This window comes from Pinus tabuliformis, chromosome 2_1 (assembly GCF_031772625.1).
Source record: "Pinus tabuliformis cultivar Carrire ecotype Pingquan chromosome 2_1, CPIR1, whole genome shotgun sequence".
NCBI classification, from domain to species: domain Eukaryota; kingdom Viridiplantae; phylum Streptophyta; class Pinopsida; order Pinales; family Pinaceae; genus Pinus; species Pinus tabuliformis.
The window spans coordinates 22,159,873-22,172,052 of NC_142299.1; the positions used below are offsets into that span (position 1 = coordinate 22,159,873).

Below are 12,180 nucleotides of genomic sequence, written 5' to 3' on the forward strand. Positions count from 1 at the left end.
ATCAGTTTGTGTATGTTGCGCCTCCTACTGTGCCTGTTCCCGCTATAACTCCTTATCTCATATGTGAAACTCTTATTATTCCTTGAGTTGCTACTTCAACATCTGCAATTCCATCTCTGTTTCTCTCTCTCTGAATTAGCATGATCCTCTTGTCGCGCTGTCACCTCATAGCCTCACTCTCCAAAGTTTATTTCATCACAAGTGGATCTGCTTGAGCTTGCAACTTTGTTCCGCCTTTGTGCTATCAACAACCTTCCTCTTGCATTTGTCGCATGTAGGTGTGCTACCTTTTACTGCTGCTAATGGTGCTGCTCACTGTGACGTGATTCCATTTCATCTTGATATCCTTGTCCATGAAAAACTTTATGTCTTCATAGATAGGAAAGTTCATAGACACTTGATCGACTGCATCCCCTAATTGTGATCTGAACGATGTCTTTGACTCTGCTCCCCTGGAAGCCATTGTACCTGTGCTGCTCAGAGGCAGATGAACACCTCTGATACTTGGAGACAAAACAACACTTATGACAAGAAATCTGTTAGTCGAAAACCAAAATAAGTTGAAGACTGATATGCAACATACATGTGTGACTGTCTATGAAGATTGCGCAATTTTCACTAGGAGGTTGGGACACTGCCTGCCAAAACTGCGTAAGGCACAGTCCCGGCTATCGGGAGGCTGAATGACTACTGAAAATGTGAAATGCATAGTCCAACCTAGCCTACTGAGGACTAAAACTATGCAATTCATAGTCCAACTTGGCTTGTTGAGGACAGAAACTGTGCAATGCAAAATTTCAGTCAACAGTCACATGCAAACCAGCAAACTGCATTGCACAATTTCTGGGGCCATAAAGGCACTGCCTCCCAGAATTGAGGAATGCAAGCCTAGAGGTCAGTGCTAGGCCAGATTTGCACAATTTCTAGAGGGAAGGCAAAGCCTTGACTTCCAGAAATGCACAATGCTAGCCGAGCAAGGCAAGGTCTAGTCTAAGGCAGCCTAGACCTGCCGACAGACGACTGAAAACATGAGAAGTCTGAATGCATGGTGATACTGGGTGTAAACAAGAGTGAATGATCAAGCATGCAAACAGTAAGTGCAGGATTTAGAAAATGGGAAAGCATGCATGTGTGTGAAGCGAGTCACCATAACAATGACTGTCAGTGCAAAAATAGTGTCATGCATGTGACAACAGTGAGATGCAAACGAAAATTGAAATGGTGCTTATACAAGCTAACATACATGCAAATGAAAATAGGCGATCATTGAAATCAAGCAAACAACACTTACACAAGCCAAAACACAAAAAGCGACAAAAACGTAGTGTAAGACATGCAAAGCAAGCTTACCCCGAAACAGTTGAGTTGATGTGCCAACGACTCCTAGAGGTGATGTGGGATGTCAGAACTCTAAGATCGATGTGAGGAATGATCTCTACAACAACCAGTTTATAAGTTTTGATAAAATCGAGGTTATGACGCGCATGCCACAAATCTACGAAAGGCGACACTTGGTGGGAGGTTTCTAAAATGATCCTTTCATGTAAACTCCAATTGCTAAAAATAGATCCCTAAATCTAGGGATGCCTTTGCATGATTCCTTGGGAAAAGAAGTCCACGCATGCAAATCAGTTTTGCTCGGTCTCGGAGGGAACCGGTCAACCTGAAGGAACATGCATCAATCTGCGAGCCTAGGATGAAAATTTGCGCAATTCTTGGGTTGAGCTGGGCTAGCTGTCCCAGAGGAATTTCACAATTTCTGGGGTTAGCAGGTGACTGCCTCCCAGAATTGTGCAATTTCTGGGCTGAGCAGCAGTGCTGGGTCAGATTGCGCAATTTTTTGGAGGAAGACTGCCTTAATGCTCTGCGTAATTCTAGAGCCCAACAGACTGCCAGGCTGATTTGTGCAATTTATGGAGGGAAGGTTGGTTCCCCTCCAGAATTGCATAATTTTCTAAGGGAAGCCTGACAGACTGATTTGCGCAATTCTTGAGCTCAACAGGCTGGCCAACTGATTTGCACAATTTCTGGAGGGAAGGTTGGTTCCCCTCCAAAATTGCGAAATTTTATGGGGGAGCTGCTTGGCCAACACATGGTCTAAGTTCGGAAAGACAACCTGTGAGGGGAGTGAAGAAAAATGAAATGCACAGGCTGACAAGACACTTAGAAACAATTGAAGCCTATATTCTTGATGGTGCAAGACATGCTATTGAGGATGGTCGGTAGGGAGGCTCCAAAACAAAGCTAAGGAAAAATTTTGGAGGGTGTTTCTAGTCGCTACAACAGGATCCTAAAATTAGTTTAAACAAATCAGCTTGGTGTTGAGCCACTTTGATTAAAAATTGTGCAATCCATTGCAATTATTCATTATTCCTCTTGAAAAGGCCTAAAATAATACCGCTAAATTAATTAAAATCTTAAAGCCTTAGCAAATGGGGTTACTCGAAGAAATAAGAAGCATTTACATGACATCATTTTGCAGTTCCATACTCTCATATCAACATATGGTTATACATTGTTATACAATTCATATATGTTTTGAAAGTTTAACTACTTTAACATTATTGATATATGCAGTGACAACATCATTATGGGCTTACTTTCACTGCAACCCCATGATCGGTCTTTGGTATAACAAAGACAATGAATACTTGCTTCACCGGACAACTATGTTTCATAATAAAAATACAATACATTGTTTTTTTTTTTTTTTTTCTCTGTAAAAGTAACTACTATATTAAAGCAGGAAAAGTATTTACATAATTTACATCAATAGAGGGGGACAAGGCCACCCTCAAACCGAAACAGCTGGGATAGTCTACCAGACTTTTTGAAACAACATTACAAAGATTGAAACAGCTGGGTCAGACTGACCGACCTTTGAGACTGCTTTACAAAATTGTCCAGATTTGCCTCTTGGACAGTATTATAGTTCACTAAAACCGACTCTATCACCTTGCGGACTCGAACTTTTACTAAGCTTCCACTATAGGGCCGAGAACTGGAACTGAGCAAAGACAAGAGCAACTTGGACAAGAGCAAAAACAAAAAACGGAAACCTGGAGAAATTTCTTCGAACAATTCAGGAAGGATGACTGGGCGTAGTGGGCGGATGGCTTTGCATCGGGCTGGGCGTGTCGAGACAAATAACGGACTCCTCGTCCACCTGAAGATGCCCCTCCCAGTCTTGAAGATCAGAAACCGGTTCCGCATTCCCAATTTGGAAACAGTTAGTTGATGGCTGAATCTCTTGCATTGAATCATCACAAATTGAGTTCGCCTGGTGCGAGGCCTGCTGCTGCTGTTCAACATGAACCATGGGAACCTGCTGACGAGGCAACCTGTGCACTCTTCCATGCATATCCCCCAAAAGGATTTCATTGCTTTGAAGACTGTCGAGCGCAGGGGAGGACCAAGAGGGGTCGATAGGCGGCGCCTCTGAAAGATACACCGTAAAATTCACCATGACATCTGAATGCAGGATCCCTCTGGGTATGCGGAGACGAAAAGACTGATATGAATCCCTCATTAACATAAATTCATCCTCTGTACTAGAAGAGGAAGGGGAAATGGCCGCGATAGGTGCAACCCCTAAACGCCCACCACGGCAAGGCACACCCCGACGACGCATCACAGATTCCAACCTTGACGCCTTGAGATGCCGCTCAATTTGCTGGGGATAATGTTGCAGAGCAGGAGTTTGCCCTTTGCCTACTGCAAACAACATTCCTCTGCCTACATTCTGTGCTCTGTTGGTATTTAACCAAATCTTCGCCCACACCAGATTTAACTCCATTGCATCAGAATTCCTCGAGACCGGAGCTCTCTTGCTTGACATCAATGCGACCTCTACCGGGCCCTGTCCTCCCTCAGTTTCATGTGCCTGGAGCATTGAATGTGTTTTAATCGCCATCGCAGTCTCGTACCTACTCTCTGCCTTGGCTTTGAGACAGGTATAGAGGCGCGGGAGAACTTTAATGGCCACCTGCCATTCATGCACGGTGTACACCCGCATCCGGGGGAAGGATGTCTTTGTGCACCAAAGAGATGCATTCCTGCTTGAGTTTGTCATCTTCAACCATATCCAAAGAGCCGGAGAAGAAATGTGTCGACTGTGACACTCCCTGATTTGCTAGCCGGTCAGCTACCTGGTTAGATGTTCTTCTTACATGCTGGAAGGATAGATTGTGAGGAGCATGGAGCTTTTCTTCCAGGGATTCCAGACGGTTTAACAATCTCCAGCTCTTCGCTATTTTGACTGCCTTAGCTCCTGCCTGCATTCTTTTAGCTGCCTCTATGAGAATGAGAGAGTCGCCTTCTACTTCGAGTGGAGAGAGGTGATGCTGCTCTGCTAAACAGATTCCTTTCCAAAGGCCCTCTAGCTCCGCGGCATTGTTGGTATCTTTCCCTATTGAGCCATAGAATACTAGCATTGCTTCTCCATTATGTCTACGGATTACTCCTCCGAAGCCTGCTGGGCCAGGATTTCCTTTGGCCGCACCGTCGAAGTTCATCTTGTATGAATTGTGTGCCGGCGGGGACCAACAGGAAGGTGAAGCGGATCTGGTGGGAGGTTTTTTGGTCGTTTTGATTAAGGGATTAAGATCAAGATTCCATTCCTTCATAATGCGGCGTTCCTGTTGATTTTCCGGCATGTCATTATCACTCCAAACTCTGATGGCTAGAGTTTCCTGTAAGTTCTTTTTAAGCGTGAGCCAGAGCTCATCTATGGATCTAGATGTGCTATTGAAGATTCTGTGGTTGCGTTCTTTCCACAGAGTCCAATATAGAAATCCTGGTATAATGCGCCATAAGGAGTTGAGGATCTTGCACTGATATGGATATTTTTCCCAGGTCCTGATGGTTTCTGTGATGTCCTCCATCCTGGGGTGAGCTCTCAGATTGCATTTCTCAACTAGCTCCCAGATTTGTTTTGCTAATGGGCATTCTTCCATTAAGTGATTGATGGTTTCACAACTTGTGTTGCAATTTGGGCATCTGGATGGCCCTACAAAGCCCCTTTTGATTAGATTGTCCCAGGTAAGAATACGTTTTCTGCTAAGAAGCCATAAAAAGGTTGAGATTTTGGGCCAGTGCCCGGCTTTCCAAACTTGCTCCCATAGTTGATTGTTATCCGCCCTGAGGTTGGAATAGCGCAGATGATGAGCTTCCTTGGTGGTAAAAGTGCCTCTTGTTGTGTAGCCCCATCTGAGTTTGTCTTGCTGATTCGAGAGGCGAATCTTTCTATTGCTGAGTTCCTGATCTATGTCGGTATACACTTCTCCCTGCCAGTCTATTTGCCAGAGACGCGCCGGTTTCCATGATTGGAAGTCGTGATTTGTAGAAGGCTGCCAGAACTGATGTACCAAAGGAATGCTTGCTTGGTTCATTTGAGCTTGCCAGTGAGGTTTGTGGAACATATTGGCCAATTTGGGGAGTTGTTGCCATGAATCTTCCCAGAATTTGGCTACCTTTCCTGAATTGATTTCCCAAAAGCTATGATCTTGGATGAAGCTGCTTTGGGTTTTTGTGTTGTTCCATATGAGGGATCCCTTCACCGTTGGACTGATTCTGATGAGGTCATTCCAGTGGCTGCCGCTGGCGTATTTGGCTTGCCATAGTTGGGCCCAGGGGGTGTTTGGCTTGGAGACCCAATTCCACCAGATTTTAGCTCCCATAGTGTTATTGCTTTGGAGTGGATCACGAAGACCTAGCCCTCCTTCTGATTTGGTTTTGCATACCTCTGTCCAGCTGACGAGAGCCCATTTCCTGTTCAAGCTTGTGGATCCCCAGAGAAAGTTCCTCTGTAGATTACGAATTTCTTTTAGAATCCCTTTCGGAGCTGCTAAGATAGAAAATAAGTAAAGCGGCATGGCTTGTAAGACTGATTTGATAAGAACAAGTCTGCCAGCCAGATTTAATGCCCTGAAAGTCCAGGATGAGAGCTTTGATTCTAATTTGTCCATTAACGATCTCCAAGATACCTGTTTGATTGCTGAGTCGGAGAGGGGGGCACCGAGGTATTTTGAAGGCAGGTGGGAAATTGTGAATCCCAGAATCCAGGCAATAATCCTTTGCAAAAAGGGGGGAGTGTTAAAGAAGAAAAGTTGGGATTTTTAGGCGTTAATGGATGTACCTGAAGCTTCAGAGAAGAGGGCTAGAAGGGATTTAAAGGCAGAGGCTTCTTTTGCAGAGGGATGCCCAAAGAGCATTGTATCATCAACAAATTGCTGATGTGTTTGAGGGGGGCGACCATGAAGGGAAATGCCTTTAAGGGCATTAGAGGATACCGCAGATTTGAGGAGCCTGCTTAGGCCTTCAATCATTAATACAAAAAGAAAGGGAGATAGAGGGTCCCCCTGCCAGATGCCACGAGAGGGGCGAAAAGGAGGAGAGGGGGATCCATTAAGCATGACAGAGAAACTAGGAGAAGTGATGAGGTTCATGATCCATCTGGTCCAGAATGCACTAAAGCCAAAAGCTAAGAGCATTTTTTGAATGAATTTCCAGCTAAGCTTGTCGAAGGCTTTAGAAAGATCCAATTTGAGAAGCATACCTAGTTTCTTGAGAAGCTTTAAAGAGTGTATGACTTCGTTTGATAGTATAATTCCATCCATGATCTGCCGGCCTTCAACGTACCCTGTCTGTTCTGGAGAGATAAGCAAGGGCAGGAGCGGTTTGAGACGGTTTGCAATAACCTTGAAGATTAGTTTGTAAATTACATTACAGAGCGCGATTGGCCGATACTTCTCCAGTTTGTTTGAGGCTGCTTCTTTGGGTACCAGGGCAATGAAGGTTGTGTTGAGGGCCGGTAGTACCCAATGCATGCTGCAGGATTCTTCCACCAGATCCCAGACCTCAATTTTTATGAGATCCAAAAATTCGTGGAAAAAGTTGGCCGTGAATCCGTCGGGCCCCGGTGCCTTTCCGTCTTTGAGCTGAGCTATGGCGTCTTCAACTTCCCTTAGCGTGACTGGCTAGAGCAGTTGAGTATTGTGATCCTCATTGATGATTTTAGGAATGTGCTGTGTGATCGCTTGGATTGCCTCATCTCTGTTTCCATTAGGCTCCTTTAGTATGTTCTTGAAATAACCAGTGAATTCTTTCTCCATGTCTTCATGAGCTTCCACTCTTTCACCCTGCTGGTTGTTAAAAAAGGTGATTTTGTTGTGCATACGCCGTTGGATGGTAGTTTTGTGGAAAAATTTAGTATTTCTCTCACCCTCTTTGAGCCAGCTTATTCGCGACTTTTGCCGCCATAAAATTTCTTCTTGTTTTTGATGCTCCTCTATTTGACTCCAAAGGATTTGCTCTTGTTGAGTTTGTTCTTCGGTGCGTCCTTCCAGAATGAATCTTTGTTGTAATTCTTTCATTTGCTGTTCTAATTTGTGTCTATTTTCCTGTATGTTGCAAAAATGTTCTCTGTTCCAAATTTTGAGAGTTTGCTTCAAATGTTTCAGCTTTTGTTGGAACTGATACATTTTGGCTCCTGCCGGCGGGATGAAGGAGGTCCAGGCTTGATTGACTACCGCCTTGAAATTATTATCAGTGAGCCAGAAGGCTTCAAATTTGAATGGTCGATTGCTGCAATTGCCAGGTCTGGACCATTGGAGAAGAATGGGCCAATGATCTGAGCCGCCTTGTGGAATTATCTCGGCACTGAAATCTCCTCCAAGGTGGATGGCATTATCTGAAACTAAAAATCTGTCTAATCGCGATGCGATTTGGTGAGCCCCTTTTCTCTTGTTAGACCAAGTGAAGATTCCATTTGAGGTGGAGATGTCCATGAGTCGATTTTCTTGAATGTATTGCTTAAAGCCGCTGCTATCACTGTCTAGCCTGGTCCTTCCCCCTTGTTTCTCTTCCATGGATTTTATGATGTTGAAATCGCCTCCTCCAATCCATAAAGGAAAGTTTCTGTTTGCATTGAGGAGGGAGATCGTGTCCAAGAGATCTAATTTTTGCTGTATTGACTGCGGGAAGTAAACATTGGTGAGATGCCCATGGATGCTGGTACCTATGAGGTGGAAAGTTACTTGAATGAGATTCAGAGTGGCATGAAAATTGTCAAGTGACACAATTTGTGGATTCCATAGAATGGCTAGACCGCCGGAGGCCCCAGAGGCGTCTACTGCAATCGAACTGCTGCCTGACCAGACTTTGTTACTGATATTGTCAATTGTGGAGCTGCTACATTTTGTTTCCTGAATGAAGACTATTGCTGGTTTTTCTTGCATTATCAGATTTTTAATCACTCTGCGTTTCGCGGGACTGTTAAGTCCTCTTACATTCCAAGAGATAAGCTTCATGGAGACGGGGATTTGGGCTTGTAGAACTTGGTCAACTTGGGGAATTGCCCCAAATCCATTAGTATTTCACCTACTGCTATTGTGCGCTGTAGATCTGTTTTTCTGCCCCTTTTCTTTGGTTCTTTGATGATTTTTCTTCCATCCCAATGACTACCTCCTTGTATGCCCAAACTTTTATGGTGTTGTACCCTTGTGAGGACACCTTCAATTTTGTCAACTTGCCAGGGAGGGATTAAGTTATACTCTTTTTGCTTGCATGCTGCCTCCAATTTGGATATGTCAAGCTTGGATATGTCGAATTCTTCTAGATCAACATCTTCTCGATCTTCCTCCATGTCATTTGAGGCAATGAAGGCTTCCTCAACGGATTGATCATGAAGACTTAGGGCCAGGGCTGCATCTAGATCCATATCTGAAGCTTGAGGAATCTCGCTTGGCTTGGGTTTCCCTTTAGAAATGATTAGAGACCCTGGCTCTGAGACAGAGATGGGATGTTCAGCATAGGGAGGATTAGCAGAAATAGATGAGGCCGGTTCAGAACGGTTGAGGGATGACGGGGAGGGGTGCAGCATATCTGGGATATCCGCTTTGGGCCTGATAGTAATGTCTTGTGTGGAAAGAACAGAGAAGCGATTCTGGTGGGGCTATTTGGAAGCTGGAGCTGGATTAGCTTGGTTTTTTTTCCCATGTCGGCGACGGATGGGGATTCTCGTGAAACCATCAGGGTCCAAGTTACTATCATTGGAGGGGACTTTGGGCTGCACATTTAAGGGACAATCACGGAAGAGGTGACCATGCTCACGACATTTTCTACAGCGAAAAGGGATGTGCTCATAATCTAGAGTCTGTTTCCATTCATAATCATCATGAAAAAGACTTACCGTGTCTGCTAAGGTCTTGGTGAGGTGCATCTTAACGCAGATCCTGGCGTAGGAGGTGTATTTGCGCGTCTTGGTTTCAGTAGCCACTTTGATGAAGGTTCCCAGCTTGTTGCCTATGTCTGCCAGCGTTTCCTCTCGCCAGTACTCCACCGGAAGGGAATACATCCTGATCCATACAGGGGCCCAACTAAAGTCTTCTTTGTCTGGATTGAAACGAGGCTTCCACTCCGTTAGATATAGACCTGAAGAGTTAAAGAAGTATGGGCCTCCTTCGAATATCCTTGTTTTGTCTTCTAAGCAGTTGAAAATTGCTGTAAAGAAGCCCTTTGGGCCGAGCTGTAACGTAACTTGTCCTTTGGGCTTCCATTTGGAGGCTATCCAACCTTGTAGGGCTTTTTCTGTGGGCCAAAAGCCCAAGAACTTTCCAATGAGTGCGTAATCTTGCATAAATTGGATTTCCCCATTGATGCGATGGCTAGGTAGTTCGATCTTGATCGGTTCTGCTGCCTTTGGGATGCAGGTTGCTGAAGTCACTTTTGTCTTAAAGGAGCCAGTTGTGTCGTGCCGACCATTGCTGTCTTCATCCTCCACATTTCGGTCTGAGGGCGTCTGTCTTTCTGGCGTCTTTTGCTTGTCTTCAATTTCAGAGTGCCGTATTTCTGCCGTTTGTTGCTTGTCATTATATGTTGTCCCTATTGGAGGGGATGCAGAGCTCTCCCCTCCTAGAACAGCCTTCATCAGACTGTCAGTTGCAGAGTCTGCTGCAGCCAGTACAGGTGCGTTCGATGGCGGCGGCGTCTAGGTTTTTGCACAGTCGCTAGGTCATCTTCGCTGGAGCTCTCAATCTTCTTAGAACCATTTAAAATACAATACATTGTTAAGCATAGAGACATTGTGAAAAAAATGGTTTAAACATACAATTTTTTGATTATATTAGATCATGAATAGTAGATATATAGTTACATAAACATATTTTTCAAAATATTAAACACAACGACCTTTTCCATGTCCATGTAAGGCATTGGTGCATAGTCAATAAGGATATTACAAAGTTTGGTGCCCCTCCAACATTGATGATGCATATGCAAAGTCACTTAACCTTTATTGTTGTGAGGGAAAAATTGTGGAGGTTAGTTGTTCAAGATATTAAACAAAATTGATTATAAGATAGGTCATAAATTCATGGTTGTCATGGACATGCAATCATACTTAAAAATCATTTCACTCCAACTAAGTAATACAAGCCTACCAACATTGCATGACATGGACTTTGTTGGCGTTATGACTAATGTGTTGTCCTTTATGAAAACCTGGTTGATAAATATATCAACATGATGGTAGCAGGATGAGTATAGAGGTTATTAGCACTCCGTAGTTTTCCTAGGCTGAAGAGGAAACTGCAGAGGTAACCATAAACCACTTTTAAAGCTGGGATCTAGCCCTTCCAGCTTTAGAGAGGGATATCTCTGTATGATTTTTAATCTTAGTGTTTAGATTTTAGGCTAGGTATGAAAGGACAAGATAGATTTTTTAAAGTTTTGGTTGTAAAATGGAAGAGAATTCCAATGGGCATGTAGTCATAAAGTTTTCAGTAATCAATTAAAATAAACAAAGGAGCAAAAAGAAGGGCGATGTGGGCAAACTCCTAGATCTCGTAGAGCTATTGTGGTGTGGATGCGATGAATAAGAATTAGGATCAATTACATATAGAGCATACACATATGAATTTATACTTAAGATCAGAGAGAAAACATTGAGATTTCTTAACAAGATAGAGCAGAGTACTAAAAGTAAATTCGGCCCTTAATATTCTTATAAAAAATTTAAGAAGGAAAACATTGATGTGAAACTTGAAAGGAAAACAAATTTACGAAGAGAACATCATGATTTGCTTAACACAAGAATCTTGAAAACAAACTGCCTCTGTATTATTGAATTTATTACTTCAAAAATATATTTCACTGCTTACAATCACAAAAACATATTTTCTTCTTGCATAATACAACCCTTACTAAGTATTTTTACTAAATATTTATAGAGTTTCTTCAGACTTGAAATAAAATTTATTACAAAATAATATCTACTAAAAACATGTAGATATTACCAAAATAGAACTAAGTAATAGGAAATCTAGACTATTTCTAATCTTATGTTCAAAGTTTGAGGTGAACTGTTGGTGACTGTAGATACTTTTGTTCTTCTTCTATATGCTTGTTCCTCAAAACTATAGGATTTCTATTTTTCTTTATTCAACAACTCCATCAACTTATCCCATCGCTCTTCACTAGGAATTAAAAATTCACCATGCTCTAAAATATCTCATCTAATTCTATGTATGTGTGGAAATTGGTTTGTTTAAAAATAGATGATGAATTTGATGTTGAATGAAGAGATCATGTTGTAGGCCTTCCATGAAATATTATCCACTTATAGTTCCTCTGACTTTAGCAAACTTAAATGCATCTGCATCAATTGATCCGGATTTAAGCAGGAACGCAATAGATTACATAGATAACCATAAATACAGAGATGTGATAACCATAAAAACAGAGATGCAGCGGAAATAATACTTCATTTCATTAATGGAGAATACTGAAATATGTTTACAAATAGAAATAACCCAGCTAGGGCGATGGTAGCTTATCTCTGAGCAGAGATGTGTCGGCTACATGCCTCTGAACTATTTCGAACTTTGTTACAATGAGGCTCAAGGGCCTATTTATTATTGAGAAACAATGGAAAACCCTTCACATTCCAAAACCTAACCCTAGAAGATGAAACGCCAAATTGTGGGCCCCGTTTTTGGGTAAGTTGGTACATCAACTTCCCGGGGTCGCGAATTGGTCGTACTATCTCCGTTTGACGCGCATGATAGCCCGTTGGAAAGATCTCTCCGAGGACTACGACGAAAAAGACGATTTTTAGTTAGAAAAATCGCTGGCAGTGGATTTCCCAAAAAACGTCGTTTAGGGCCTCAAAACGGCTCCGGA

General features: G+C 42.9%; 1 protein-coding gene across 1 annotated transcript; it reads right to left on the reverse strand.

Annotated features, from left to right (window-relative positions):
- Positions 1 to 6,977: 6,977 nt before the first annotated feature.
- On the reverse strand, positions 6,978 to 8,309 carry LOC149198485 (uncharacterized). Its single transcript, XM_089400308.1, has one exon. The coding sequence runs from the start codon at positions 8,307 to 8,309 to the stop codon at positions 6,978 to 6,980; it is 1,332 nt and encodes a 443-aa protein (XP_089256434.1).
- Positions 8,310 to 12,180: the final 3,871 nt, after the last annotated feature.